The 16,020-nt window shown below is 39.7% G+C and overlaps 1 protein-coding gene across 1 annotated transcript in view; it reads left to right on the top strand.

The window, feature by feature from the left end:
• LOC127580133 (protein phosphatase 1 regulatory subunit 7-like) overlaps nt 1-16,020 on the top strand; it is a 70,012-nt gene that overhangs the window by 39,204 nt on the left and 14,788 nt on the right. Inside the window, exons 8-13 of the mRNA XM_052033344.1 lie at nt 2,621-2,692; nt 2,796-2,851; nt 8,232-8,355; nt 8,606-8,688; nt 12,280-12,331; nt 14,995-15,064. Coding sequence (XP_051889304.1) covers nt 2,621-2,692; nt 2,796-2,851; nt 8,232-8,355; nt 8,606-8,688; nt 12,280-12,331; nt 14,995-15,064 — 457 coding nt within the window. The remainder of the gene's footprint in view (nt 1-2,620; nt 2,693-2,795; nt 2,852-8,231; nt 8,356-8,605; nt 8,689-12,279; nt 12,332-14,994; nt 15,065-16,020) is intronic.

Raw genomic sequence — 16,020 nt, 5'->3', positions numbered from 1 at the left:
GGGTGGAATTTTGATAGAGATGTTCAAGGTGCCATCATGGGGGCCAGGGGACTGGGAGTCGAAGTGATGAGTAAAAGGTGAAAGTGGGATTTGAGTGGTTATAATCTGGAATTTGCTGCCTGTAAGGGTGGTGGAAATGGAGTCAGAGACATCAAAAGAGAATTAGATAGACACTTGAGGAAAAATAATTTCCACGTCCAGGGAGAAAGAACAGAGAATTGGGAATGGACTTCTCTGGTGTCGGCTCAGTCGACAAGTTGCAGCCTCTGAGCTGTAATGATGCCGTGGTTTTGAACCTGAATGCTAAATTGGATCACCTGACCCGGCAGACCAACTGCAAAGTGGGCCTTAAGCAGGTGGTTACTCACAAGTATACATAATTATTCATCATCCGCACCTTAACATATCTTTGTCATTCTTTTCTGCATGCAATGTCGATCTGATTCTATGGAAGCATTATGGCCAGTAATCAGCAAATACATTTACATTTCTGCTGCTGTTCACATGTTCATGGCTAAGGCCCTACCTAAATTTTTATACTATGGAAATAATGGATTTTTATGCAGGGCTCTAATGGGCTACTTCAACCATTCCTACCTATTCCCACCTCTGGCTGCTCTCAGGGTCTCCCTCTCAGCTACTCTTGAGGTTTACTGACTTCCCTCCCAATCTCAGACCTCAAAGTCACTTGTATTTGCAGCAGATGCCACAAACCAAACCCATCAAGCTCCCAGAGCAATGAACTGCAGGGCACCAGGAGATCTGCACTGGAAAAATGCAGTGGTTACTAAAGTAAAGCATTTCATATGTATCATTTCACAGCATGATATAAATGTATTTTAAGCTGTTTCCCCTGCAAGAAATGAATATGCCTGCTAACCTTTGCAGATTATTGTATTTAACAGAAATGTATTTTTTTGATTTTTTTTTTGTTTGCCTTGTCCACAACTCAGCTACAGCTCCTGAAGTTCATCTTTCAATTTAGGTAGGGCTGGTTTCATGACACTTTGTGACAGAGAACAGTAGAAAGTATTTGCAATGATACTCACTACAGAAGTAGAATTTTTGTAGAACTGGCATGAATTTAAAGTGACAGTTGTTTTGTTCCTGAATTTAAAATGAGGAACTAAAGATGGCAGGCTAGATTTTCCCAAATTATTGTCAATGTTGGCAGTGAACATATATTTTGAATAGGTGATGTTAAAATTTAGAAAATTTGGATTGAGATGCTGCAAGTAAATATGGTTTTCTTTACTTCCTCGGATTACAAAAACTAAGGTTGGATTCCCTGGAATTTAAAAGGTTAAGAGATGTTTCCTAAATATTAAATAGAACTGATAGGGCACGTGCACAGGAACGGTTTCACAGTGCAGTGTGAATCTAGTATTAGGTGTCATGGTCTAAAAATTACAGCCAGCCTTTCAGAAATGTGGAAACACTTAGACATAGAGGGTGTGGTAGATGTTTAAAAATCTCCTCTGCTAATTACAATTGATGCTGTGTTAGTTGTTAATTTTATGTCTGTCATTGATAGATTTTTATTTGTTAAAGACTTTGAAGGATATGGGGAAAGGAGGTATACAAAGTTAGGATAGAGGTCAGTCATTATTTCGTTGAATGACGGAACAGGCTTGAGGGACTAAATAACCTGCTGTTCCCATGTTCCCAGCTTGAGGGACTAAATGTTGTTCCCATGTTTTATTTTAATTATTTGTATGTGGACAGAATGTTTAGAACAAAGTGATGCCACAGACTGCCGGACCCTCTGATTGGTCTGAGTTGCTAGAAAAGTGTACTGTGACCCATTAACTTTGTTTTTGACAGCTGTTCAATTTTAGGTAAATTGGAGCAATTTGTAGGCCAAGACTTTGATGTATTCCATCTTATTGATTGTTGGCGGGTGTGGCAGAAATTCTTTATGAATTGCAATATGCATATATATCTTCTTTACCTACATCCTTTACTATGCAGCCCATGTTGTACACTGTCTAATCACAGTGGCTGCAATCTGTTTGTAATTAGTCTACGTCCATTCGTATAAAGTGTAGCACCATTTAAGGGTGGCCAGTTCCTGCTAACTGGTTAAGATTATGTTGTGTTCTGGTACTAAAATCTGTAGGCAAGACATTCCGCTGCATTTTAAAGGGTACTCTGGAATAGTGTTGATGCAGTGGAATGATGACCGGTTTGATTGTTAGCCCGTTCTATCAAAATTCCCATTGCCAAAGTTTTTGTCACAAGGTATCAGGTGTTGCACATTTCTGCACTTGAAAACCTGCTGGCTAGTACTCCTCTCCTGAGATTGGTGGGATGTGGCTTGGGATGTGTTTACTGCCATAGGTGGTTCTGTCTTTTGAGGGTGATTGGGGTAGGGAGGTAGTGATGTGGATGGGCCAAACACCAGTGTGGTGGGGAGAGGGAAGTGAGTATAATACTGGCACTTGTGTGGTGGGGTGGAGGTGGCAGGAATCGTGCTAGCACTGTGATGTAAGGAAATACTGGATTGCTTTACGAAGTGCATGCTTTGAATTGAATTAAACCCAAGGATTCAGTCATCAGGAAATCATAAATGTGAATTTTAATCCATTTATTCATCTAATGTACTTTTTTTTCACATCAGTTACAGGAGCTTGATCTATCCAACAACAAAATATCAGAAATCCAAGGATTATCTTTGCTGGAAACTTTAACTGTGAGTGTTTGTAAGAACCCATTATTCCAATCAAACAGTTTTCATGTATGTTGATAGAGCTGTCATTACTGATGTGAATTATGTTTTATTGTTTTTTCTGCAGTCTATTGATCTGTCCAGCAACGTTCTATGTAGCACCGAAAGTCTTGGAATTTTGAGGTTTGTCTGTGGAAATATTCTATAAAACTATTAAAAAAAGCTTGGATTGAGAAAAGGCATCCTTCTTCCGCAGTCTGTGTTTGATAGCCTTAGTCCTGAATTGGATTACCTTTCTCCCACATCTTTTCCTCTCCCCCCTGCCCGACCTCACAATGGATTCAAATCAGAATTAGACAAATCAGAAAATGTATTAATGGGGGAAGATTTCCTTTGTGAACAAAATGTAGTGCATCTGTAAAAGTGTTTGTACGTAATATTGATTATTTTGCTGCCCTTACTGTAAAGGTGAAATATCCACAAGGATACAGTGTCCTTGCTCCCCCACTTTATTTTGCACATAGTTATTGATCCAGTCTCTCTCCCTGGTACAGTTTATGTTTTAATATCATGACTAGCATTGTATAATAGTTACTTGATGACATAAATTAAGAGTATTAACTAAAATCCTAATGAGATAGTATTCCTTCTCCTAAATCCGATAACGGTCACAATTTTTGTTACACTGTTTTAGGCCTTATCCGATCCTAATATGTATAATTAAATGGTATTGAATTATCAACAATTCTGTGATTTTATTTCAGGCATTCAGTATTCATGCAAGTGTTCATTACAAAACCAATTATTTAAAATTTATTCCCTTCTTTAGCTCTAATCTCCCCCATTTGTGTGTGCACCAGATGGAGGATTGGTAGATAATAAATCATCCTGTCCTTTGGCGGCCCCAGCTGCTTGCTGATGTGCTGTTGGAAAAATTATTCATGCTTTTTTTTAACGTCCCTTTCATGTGTCATTCTTCTGTACCTAGGAGGCTGATGAGCAAGCCAGAGGATCTCTACAATTGTTCCCACTGTAAATTGTAAATACTGGCTGCATTATATATGGTATTTTTAATACTGCTTAAAGATCACCTAATATTTTAAGAACAGATTTATTTTTTGATTTAATCTCGAAGATCTGAGGATTTGCATTGTAAATTATGGTTGGTAGAATATAGCAGAGAGGCCAGAAAAGGGCAGAAGATTACCAGTGAAGTAGTTTTGACATTTGGGAATTGGAATTTGAGAGCCTGGTTCCCTCCAGTGTCTTGCTTGTTGATTGGTGTATCCAGATGGTGATTTTATGCAGTATTTAAACACAAACATAGCCAGATTGAAACCAGATATTCACTAATGACTTCCTATTCCCCACCCATCCTATGATGACCCTACATGCTGGCAACACTGATACTGTCCCATCCATGTGGTTTCAGCTTTTCCTTCCCCTGCATTCGCATTCCTCCCCTTCCACTTCACTCACTTTCCTCTCTCTTACTTACTTCCCCCTCCCCTCTCGCTTCCCCTCCCCCTTCCCTCTTGCTTTCCTCTCCCTCTCCCCCTCCCCCTCTCTCGCTTCCCCTCCCCCTCCCCCTCCCCCTCGCTCGCTTCCCCCTCCCCCCTCGCTCGCTTCCCCTCCCGCTTCCCCTCCCACTCCCCCCCTCGCTCGCTTCCCCTCCCCCTCCCCCGCACTCGCTTCCCCCTCCCTCTCCCCCTCCCCCGCACTCGTTTCCCCCTCCCCCTCCCCCTCGCTCGCTTCCCCTCCCCCTCCCCCTTGCTCGCTTCCCCTCCCCCTCCCCGTGCTCGCTTCCCCTCCCCCTCCCCGCGCTCGCTTCCCCTCCCCCTCCCCCGCGCTCGCTTCCCCTCCCCCCCGCACTCGCTTCCCCTCCCCCTCCCCGCGCTCGCTTCCCCTCTCCCTCCCCGCACTCGCTTTCCCTTCCCCCTCCCCCGCACTCGCTTTCCCCTCCCCCTCCCCCGCGCTCGCTTCCCCTCCCCCTCCCCCTCCCCCGCGCTCGCTTCCCCTCCCCCTCCCCCTCCCCCGCGCTCGCTTTCCCCTCCCCCTCCCCCTCCCCTGCACTCGCTTTCCCCTCCCCCTCCCCCTCCCCTGCACTCGCTTTCCCCTCCCCCTCCCCTGCACTCACTTGCCCCTCCCCTGCACTCACTTGCCCCTCCCCTGCACTCACTTGCCCCTCCCCCTCGCTTGCTTCCCCTCCCACTTTCCTCTCCCTCCCCTTCACCTGCTTTCCTCCTTTGCTCGTTTTCCTCCCCTCCCCCACTCACTTTCTCTGCCTTCCTCTTGCTCCTTCTTCATCCTCCCCTTGCTTTTCAACCTCTCTCCTTCACTTGTTTTCTGATCCCTCTTCCTGCACTCACTTTTCATCCCCTCCCTTTCACTTGGTTTTCTCCCCTCCCTCTTTCCCACTTTCCTGCCACTCCCCCCTCCGCACACTTCCTTGCTTTCTCTCCCCTCCTTCCTTATTCACTTTCTGCCCTCTCTCTGCTCTTCTTCTGTCCCCTCCCCTTGCTTGCATTCATTGAGCGGTCTGATATATTTATTAATCAGCACTGGGATTTGACTCTGTTTCAAGAGCCATGTGAATAAGGTTGTATAGAGTTCAGATTCTAATCTCAAAAATCTACATTTTTAAAATAATCTTTCTTCCAAGATCCTTCTTATCTGTTTCAAATGCTAAAACTTCAGTAACTGTGGAACAGAATGGACAATAACAATGGCATTATTTGCACTTTGAGAAAGGCTTTGTAGTTCACTATTGTTTGGAGTTGTTGTCTTTCTGGTTTCCTTGGCGGGGCAAGATTTTTGACTTTCTGTTCGAAATTTTCTGCAATTTGGAATAGCCGGCTTTAAACTTCCAAATGTTAATTTGGCTCAGGTTCCAGTTTTACTTCCTTGTTTCATTTTATACTCCATTGAAATCAGCGTAAAATCAGATAGGGTATACAATAGGGAGGTGAGGTCAAAACAGGGCACAAGGAACTTCTACTTTCTTTGTATGGTTCATTTTTCCAGTTCTGTGTCATGCAATGTGGATGTTGTAGTTGCACTTTTTTTTAATATTTCAAATTCATTTTGATCAAAGTCACTTTCATATTTCAAGATGTGATCTCAATTTCTATGCTCTCCAAGTTTGGCTATGGACTTGGAGAAAGGTAGAAAAACTGGTTGCAGATTAAACTGGCAAAACCAGCAAAGGTTCTTGGGGAAAAAAATTTACATGCTGACATTGTGTTGGCCGATCTAAGTGTCTGTGCTCTACATACCTTTGGCACCAGATGTCTATGGTGATGTATTGTTTAAATCTCCATTTGTTGAGTCAAGTGTCTGGAGATTAAAATGTTCTTTGTGTAAATCCAGAATTGAGAACTTTAATGTGAAGTTTGCATACAATCTGTAATTACTGAAGTTTCACCAGCCACACAGTCAAATACCATTGATTTACAGGCAACGTTTTTTTTTTGCATTAAATAAATGTAAGAACTGATTTCTTGAAAATTCCATGATAGGTTGTTGTTAATTTTCCACACTGAGGCTTTATAGGTTTTCATTCTATTACAGAGTTCATTTTAATCCACACGCACTTTTGTTAATTTAAAATTGATAACCTTTCTTTTGATATTCCCTTCGAATTATAGTGGGTCTATAGGTCAAGTTGTTCTTTACTATCATGTTGTATGCTGCATTCGTAGGAATTCAAGTTAAGGTCTTGACACCAAAGGATAAGAAACATATAATTGACAACCCTCATTTCCTATGCCACACTGTTGGTAGCCGAGTCTTGAGTAGTCTTGGCTCAATTATTTGAAATATCTCCCTTAGCCTCTCAAGCTGATAGACTCTAATTAAAACCTAACCATTTTAACCATGTCTTTGTTCATCTCTCTTAATGCACCTTTTTTTTATTTGGCTCACTGTCAGTTTCAGTTAATGCTCCAAAGAAGTGTGTTGAGTAGTTTTATTATGCTAAAGGTGCTATGTAAATACAACTTGTTTTTCTTGTGTAAAAGTTACTTGCTTTGAAAAGAAGAATTTGAGTTTGTGGTTTTCGTTCTTGTTAGGACGTGAAGTTTGCTTGCAGGCTTTTTCTGGTTCATCACCCCACTCCCCACAACTGCTGCATTGCAGCCATAAGTTTAGTACTGCAGAGATTGCAAGCTCAGTAGACCAAAGGCAATATATGTATGGATCCATTATCTCAGCACCATCATGAAAAGCATCACCTGGAAACTTCCCCCCGGCGCAGGAGTTAACAAAAATATTTAATTTTATCAGCAGCATTTTCTTATAATTCACATTCATTTTGGGTTTTCTTTTGCACACTGAGACTAGCAGTTTATTACAGAGTGGTTTCTTTGTGTTATATATTCAGGCAAAACCGGTCTTGGGTAATCAAATTATTTTCAGCTACTCCTGGGAATAGAAATCTAGATTTATGATTTGGAACTTTAATATGCAAAACAATGAGGAGAATCACGAACGTGCCAAAGAACACAACCTCTTTTTCAATTAAGTTTTGCTGGCTTCAGATGCAGTGCAAATGGATCAGAAAATAATGTTCTACAGCATGAACGGGTACTTAAGTTTTTAAACTGCAATCCAGCAAGTACCTTTGGTTTGGGGTTTTGTGTTGCATATGGGTTTTCATGTTCCAAACAAACTGAATGGGTGGTAGGTAGGGTATTGTAGGAATGTTGGCCTTGCATCAGTTGGCTGCATCTTTCTGTTTGGTAGGTTGTGGCTCAAAACATACTTTGTTCTTGAATATACAAGTTAGACTGACATCTAAATGCAGTCTTTGCTTAAGTGGATCTAGAGGATTCCATGGCACTGTTAGAAAACTGGGGGCTTCGTAATCCTGATGATATTTTTCCTTCAACCAGCTCCAAAGATTGTGCATTCACTTGATGATTTTGTGATTTTCTTGTGCACAATTAGTTGATTTCATTTTGGGATTAGTCTGTTGCTTATAAATGGCCTTGGTAGAAATGGATTTTATTAATCTTGAATAATAAATTCAGCCATCTATTCTGATCTTTTTTTATCAGTTTGAATTTCCAAAAGTGCTTAAAGTCCTGGAGTATTGTTGGGCTTTATCACTGCCCAATAGTCTTTTTATAAGAGACCTACCCTTTTGACTTCTTGATTGTGTTATTTTCTAAGGATTGAATGCTGCCAATAATGCCGCAGTTCGGAATTTCTATTTGGAGTATGCATCATACCTAAGTTACAAAGAGGACCTGACTGATGTTGCCATGCAATATAATAACCCCCAGTGATCATCTCCTTGATGTTATTTCTCTTTTTTTAATGAAGAAGAATATTACAATATTCACTATTCAATCTTCCTGTCCCATTTGAAATACTTTTTAAGGTAAAATCTTTAAAAAATAATATTAAAAAATTTAAATTCAATAATGCACCTGCAATGCATTGCAAGCTATTAATTTTACAATGTTTGCATATTTATGGAGGATGCACACATCCTTCCTTCCTGTGAATTCTCAGTCTCTTAGCTATTATTTTTATTACACTCACAGTTGGTGCTTCTCAGTTCCTTGCAGGAGTTGAATCTTGCCAATAACCAGCTGAAGTCAGTTTGCAGCTTTTTCAAACAGTTTCCTAATCTTGAAGTTCTTAACATAGCCAATAATTGCATTGACTTGAAGGAGGAACTCGTAAGTACAATTCTTTCATCCCCATACGGTGTGAACATTATTAATAGTTGTAAACCTTTATTATAAAATTATATCTATTTGCATGTGCATTTATATTTTTATACCAAATTTATATGCATGGATTTGCATGTTATGTAAATTGAAATGTCTAATGAGAACAGCACTTGACCTTTAAAAAAAGACGATAAACTGCAGTTGCTAAGGGAATGACGAAAGTGAAGTTATTTTTGTCAATGTTCCTTTCTTCAAGAAATTTCTGGCACAGTGCTGCCGCCTAGAGGATCTACATTTAGCTGGCAACAATACTGGGACTTCAGAAGAAGAAGAAAATGCGTGAGAACTATGTTATGTATCTGTAGAAAGTATAAATCGCTCACATTATAACAAGAATGGGTGATTCAATTTTGTTTTGTAGTTTTACAATGGGGAAATACCACAGTAATGATTGTATATACAATCTTTTGGAATGTTAACCATATTAAAATGTACAAATAATTTCTCCATTTAACTGAGAATGAGTATTATCTAGTTTTGATTATAAGAACTTGACCAGCTTATAATAGAATCTGAGAAATCAGAGGCCATTTGGCCCATTGTCCAAGGAAAAACTATCCAGACTAATCCTATATCCCATCTTTGTTCCAGAGCCTTGTAGGCCACAACACATTGGATACACATCCAAATAATTTTTTAATGGTTTCTACCATCCTTTTAGGCAGTCGAGTTTCAGACCCATATCACCCATAAGGTGAAAAAAACAAAAATCCTCAACCCTCCTCTAATTTCTAATTCTTCTACCAATTACCTTAGGGATATTGAACTCACTTCTGAGAGAAATACATCTTTCCTATTACTCTGTCTAGGCCTCCTTTGATTTATGCATCCCATTTTACTCCTCCTCCTCCTCCCCCCTACCCACCCATTTCAAAGAAAACAACTCCAATTTAGCCAATCTTCCAGTTAACTAAAGTACTCCATGAAAAAACAATAAAGTGTTGGAGGAACTTTGCAGGTCTGGCAACATCCGTGGAGAAAAGCAGGCGGACAACATTTCGGGTCAGGACCCTTCTTCAGGACTGAGATAGGAAAAGGGAAAGCCCAATATATGGGAGGGAGAAACAGAGATCACCATCTCTTACCTGCATCTACCTATCTTCACCTTGTGCCCACCCCACCTCCCCTCTTTTGTCCGCTTATCACTGCTCTGTTTCTCCCCCTATATATTGGGCTTCCCCTTTTCCTATCTCAGTCCTGAAGAAGGGTCCTGACCCGAAATGTTGACCGCCTGCTTTTCTCCACGGATGCTGCCTGACCTGCTGAGTTCCTCCAGCACTTCGTTGCTTTTTCATCTAGATTCCAGCATCTGCAGTCCTTTGTTTCTCAGCTAAAACATTCCAGCCTTGGAAAGCACATCTGTGTAAATCTCTTTACTCTCTGTATTGCCATCGCATGTTCCTGTTCTGAGTTGTGTGCCGTACTCTGGTTGTAGCTTGTCTTGTATTCTGTATATTTATAGCATATTCTACTGATCTTTATATTCCAAGCCTCAGCCAGCTAAGGCAAGTATTCTATAGGCCTTCTTAATCACCTTATCTCCCTGGTCTTGCTGTTTTTGGAGATCATGGAAAAGGATTCCAAGATTCTTTTGCAGTACACTGCAATTGATTGCATATGACCTTGCCTTGTTTGCCCTTCCCAAATTAAAATTCTCGTATATCCCTGGGATAAATTCCATTTTCTACTTTCTTGTCCACCTGAATGGTTTATTATTTTTTTCCAGCCGTCTTCAACTTTTTCCTTACTGTCTATCACGTGGTCAGTTTTGATACTGTTTGCAATTATTAATCATGCCTCCATTATTTAAATATGCCATTGATATATACCTCAACAAGCAAGAGAAAAGGCACTGAGCCCTTTAATCTCACAGTCAACAAAACGTCAATTTTCAATTATTACCCTTTGCTTTCTGCCACTGTCAATGCCGAATTCAACTTTCCAATTTCTCTTTGATCCCATGGGTTTTAATTTTTCTGATCAGTCAGTTACGTGGAGCCATGCCTAAAGCAATGATAAAATCCATGTAGACCATGTCAACTGTGCTATATTCATTGATTCTCATCATTGCCTCCTCAAAATATTCAATTAATTTAGTCAGATATGACCCTTTCCTGCTGACTGTTCTTGATATTTCTCTTTCCAGATGATGATTTATATTGTTTCTCAGAATGTTTCAATAATTTGGCTGACTAATCTACAATTAATCAGTCTATCCTTTTTGGATAATAATACATTATCAACGTTCCAGTTCTCTGACGCCATACTTTTGGCTGGAGATGACAGAAAAAGGATGGCCATAGCCTTAGCCATTTTCTCCCTTTTCTTTTCAGCTTGGGGAAATTTTTATTCTAATCTGGCAATTTATCTATTTTTAAAGATGTTAAACTCCTTAATATTTCCTTGCACTCCATATTTATCACATCTGGTATTTTACACTTCTTAATTGCAAGGTTTGCACCATACCTGTCTTTTGTGAAAACGGAAACTATTCATTAAGAATCATGCTACACCTTCCGCCTCCTTACACAGATTACCTATGGTCTGCAATAGTCCCTATTATTTCCTTTGTTATCCTCCTGCTGTTTATCTACTTATATTGAGCTTTTGTTGATTTTACCTGACTGTTTTTCATATCCTCTCTTTGCCTCTTTAATTTCCACTTTAGTTCCATTCCTGCACTTTCTATACATCTTGAGGTTTATTTTGTTATATTGAGCTACCCTATCTGTTCAATGACTTCTGGGGTGGGAGAAGAGAGGTGGTAGGGGTGGTCCAGATTTGGGAATATGACCCTTTTTCTTTAAGGGAGTATATTTACTTCTTGAATGGTTTCTGCTACTCTGATATTGATTTACTTCCAAAAGTAAATTACTACTTGCTAAATCACTTGACAGTTTAGTAAAACAGGCCTTTCCCCAATTGACAAATTTTACTCCTGCTCTTTCTTTGCCTTTTCTATACTGACACTATGATTGCTATCACTGAAATGTGCTCCCACTTATATCACCTGCACCTGCCAAATCTCATTCACTAAAACTGTCCGGAATTGCCCCTTTTATTGTTTACCTTGTGACGTACTGATCAAGAAGACGTGCTTGAATACATTTATTAGTTCTGCACTCTCAATAACTTTTACATTTTTCCTCTCCCACCCACTATTAGGATAGTTGAAATTTGCCACTATTGTTTTGGCACCTCAGCAACTTGCCCTATGTACTTATTCGTCTTTCTCCCACTGATTGTTTGAGGACCTATGGAACATCTCCAGCAGTTGAATGTCCCCCTTTATGTTCCTTAGTTCAACCCATGTAGTCTAATTTGTTGATCTTTCTTGCATATCATCTTTTTTATGAGGTGCAATTGTTTCGTTAACCAATACTGTGACCCTTCCTCTCCTTTTGTTTATTTCCCTCTCTATCTTGTCTGGTAATCCTGTAACCAGGAGTGAGAACAGAAAATGCTGGAAATACCCAGCAGGTCAGCCAGCATCCGTGGTGAGTGAAACAGAGTTATCTTTTGGGTTGATGACCTTTCATCAGAGCTTTTACTTTGTTCTTTTTGAAAGGTCATCAATCCGAAAGGTCAATTCTCTTTCTCTCTTTACAAAACACTGCCTGACTTGCTGATTATTTCTAACATTCCTTTTGTTTTGCTTCAGATTGCTAGTTTTTTCACTTTTTGACTTAACCAGGAGTTTTGAGCAGGTATCTGAGCACCACAGGAGTTAAGGGATAGGGCAAGAGTTAATATCATAGTTCAGATCGCCTATAGCCTATACATATTAATCAATGGCAGAGCTAGTATTGAATCATACAGTATTGAATTTGTTTCATCCAATGCTCTCATGTAAGTAATGACTTTTCCTAGGCATCTCATGCAGATCTCTCTCCTCATGCCTCAGCTTAAGACTTTGGATCAGGTGAGTATGTTAAGGATTTTCCATCTTGAGTAGACAAAAGTTTAAAGTCTTCTAAATTTGGATTGGAACTCCAGTTTGTTCATCCTTTCGTGAAATTGTACTGTTGATTGGGCTTAGTTCCAGATGCTTAATGAAAACACTACTAAATCATACATGCGTATCGGCACTTTGCACTGATGTAGTTTTAATCAACTGATGATTCAATGTGCTGTTCAGTCCCAGTCCCTACAAACTGTAGTTTCAATCTTCACTCTGTGCTGAAGTTGGCCGATTTGAGATTTTTAGGCAGTTGGACACTAATGTTGGCTGTAAATCCTTGTGATAGCAGGGAAGGGACTGTTTCTGCTTATGATCAAGAAATACCAACAAGCATGGGTGTGAAATGGAAGCTGGTTTAGGCTTGACTGCAGTAACCTTGTTAAGTGGACCATATAGTCTCAGCCATGAAAAATCGTCACTTTAGTGTAATATGACTCTAATGAAGCGCTATGGTTTGAATTTAAAACAAAAACAGGACAATCACACTACTGGCACTATAGACTCCAAACTATCTGAAGGAGATAGAAAATAAGTTTTGAGGTGAAATTTATGAACAGCAAAAAAAAACACAAGGGCATTAATAGTGGGGGAATTTCCACTATCTTAATATTGACTCAGATGTATTCACTGCAAAGGACGTGGAGAGAAAAATATTCCTAAACTGCATTCAGAGGAACTTTTTAGCCCGTATGGAGCTAGTCCTACAAGAGGGTGTGCAATTTAGGGTTAAGTTAGGGGAAAGTAGCTGGGTGATTTGAGGGGTGTTTGTGGGGGAACATTTTTTGTGCCAGTGACTATAATTCAGTTAAGATTTAACAAAGTTATGAAAAGGGCAAACATAAAATAGGAAAAAAAAAGTTCTAAATTGGGGTAAGGCCTATTTGAATAGACTGGGAGGTGATTTAGATAAAGTGGACAGGAAATAGCAACTTGAAGGCAAAGCATGATGGCTTTTCAGTAACAAGTCCTGGGATCTGAATGAAGTTTGCAGCAGCACACAATTACAGTGGTCATATGCTCCACGATTTCTAGTTGCATGTATTTTCACTGTGACTCACCACACAGAGGAATAACATTTTCCCCATTATCAGATGTGGATTTGAATCTCGATGGCGTTTGAACTTTGGATATTCATTACATCAATCCCAGATTGTGAAAATGTAGGATTGCTCACTGCTATTGAATGTAACCCTCTTAATTTAAAAAAAACGCTTTGCACGGATCATTTTCTCAAGAATTCTGAATTGTTTAAAAGCACTTAAAATATATTAGACTAAGTTTAGACATAAACTTTTGTGAGTGATGACATGCAGTCCAAGTTAGTTTAGACTAACATAAATCTTGCCAGTGGATTGGTGTGCTAGTAAAAAGTAATTTTCCCATATTGGCATATTTACCTAAGTATCTGTAGCTTGCAATATGATATAGTTTAACTATTGGAACCTGGTTCAGTAGGGACACTTAAGAATTGTGCTGTTCCTGTACTTTGAGGTCTGTGGTCTCCTGAAATTAAGCTTTTGATAGGAGCAAAAATTCTTAGAATTAAGAACTCTAATCTTCTACAAGACTGTTAAAGAATAGAGTGAGACTTGCAAAAAAAGGAAACCCATGTTCCACAAGTTCTATATCCACTAGGAAGCAGGCAGTGGATTAGTGTACACCATTTTTCATTGAGCTTCCCTTTTTTTGTGTAATTTTTCCCTTCTCTTTCTGTAGAACTACCCAGTATATAACTCTACTTCATGTCTGGTCACTGTCATAATGCTTGAGTTGGGTGTGGGGAGGAATGCCCTTTAGTCACTTAAGGGTAGCAATCTGCACTATACAATTAGCCTGAGGTACACAAAGCAAGGTCTGAAGTGACCTTGCATCTACTGGTAGTGACTTGCAATCTGGGTCCAGTCTAGCTTGTAAAATGTAATGCCATTCCATAAAAGTATCCCTGGTAAATTGCAGTATCCGTATATGTTATTTCTCAGACAAGGGCTGCACAGTAGCGTAGCAGTTAGTGGAACACTATTACAGCGCCAGCGATTGGGGTTCATTTCCCGTCACTGTCTGTAAGGAGTTTGTACGTTCTCCCCGTGTTTATGTGGGTTTCCTCCGGGCACTCCGGTTTCCTCCCACATTCCAAAGACATACGGGTAGGTTAACATGGGTTTAAATGGGCGGTGCGGACTTGTTGGGCCGGAAGGGCCTGTTACCGTGCTGTAAATAAAGTTTTAAAGTTGTTAAAGTCAGATAAATCCAACATTTTTCCATTATCTAATGGAACTTGACTGGCACCCATTGGTTGGTCCGAAGGGTCGGTATCTGTGCTGTATTGCTCTATGACTCCATCTAATTTTCTGGCTCTTCTACGTCTTTTTCCAAGTAATGTAACTAAAGAGGGAACCTGAGGTAGCCTTTATAAACAAGTAGTAAAAATGTTTGGGACGAAACTTGTGCAACAAAATGTTTTCACTCAGTGAGGTCAAGGCCCCAGTCAGAAAGTTTCTGTATTGGTTTTTGTAGTGCGAAACTATTGAGGTAACTTTAATGAAGTTAAAGTATTGTAAATGCCACCATTGCAGCAGGTGGTTGTTTATGCTTAACAAAACAAATGAATTGTTGTTCTCCTGTAGGTTATCCTTAACCACTCTACTAACGAGAAGCAGAATGCTCCAGTTATTCCAAAAACAGCATTGGCCAATGGTAAGTTACTCTGTAGGAATTACTAAAAGCCTTGAACCTATTGCATATAATGCGGCCGTACTTTTAATTATGGTTGGCCCCTAAACGTTACTGGAGTCTCCTTCATCTTTCATATTGGAATTTCACTTGAAAAACTGTTCTTCAAGGTCATTACTCCCCACTTATTTTCCATGTAGAAGTTTTATTCTGCCCAAATCTTTACCTTTGTTCTATTTTATTACACCAAAACATTATGTATCCTTAAAATACTTATAATGCTTGCAGCATTGCTCCCTTTGATAATTTAAATGCAGTGTTTGGTTGTTTTGACTTTATTTTCTGTGTTCTGTGTTACTGCTACATTTTGGGTGGAACATGTGAACTCTGAACCTACCTCTTCAATTTCGCTTTGTTCTAGTTTCAATATTTTTGTTGCAAGTGGGTTTGATTCAGGAAAATATTGTTACCTGTCTAGCTTATCTTTCAATATCATACAACTATCAGAGATAGAAAGGAAGGCTTCTTGTCATTGCATGTAACATGTATTAAGGCTTTCCTGATTAGAGGGAAATTAAAGTCTAGTTGTGCAGGTGTTGGTTTGTGTTTGATGGATATTTCTTCCAGCATCATTGCCACAAAGAAGGTTACCAAAAACCAGAACACTCGCAGATACATCATCATCTGCCGCTAAACACCCAGCCCCCGTACTTGCATCACTGCTGACCCTGCATGTCTTTCATCATCGTGAAACACCACCTTTCCACACTGATTGGAAAGCAAACAGACATTTGTCACATTTTGGATGATTCTTGGCTCAATTAAGTAGCCTTTATCTCTTAGCTGCAATATGTTTATAATTAATAAATGTAGGTAATTAAAGATGATTAAAAGATCACTTTTTAAAAATGTTCTGTAATTTTTCTCCAATATATTGCCTTGAAGCACTGCTCTCGGAGCAGTTGAGGGTGGTGGTAAAT

Source organism: Pristis pectinata, chromosome 18 (assembly GCF_009764475.1).
Source record: "Pristis pectinata isolate sPriPec2 chromosome 18, sPriPec2.1.pri, whole genome shotgun sequence".
Classification (NCBI taxonomy): Eukaryota; Metazoa; Chordata; class Chondrichthyes; order Rhinopristiformes; family Pristidae; genus Pristis; species Pristis pectinata.
This window is presented reverse-complemented; position numbering and strand designations above follow the sequence as displayed.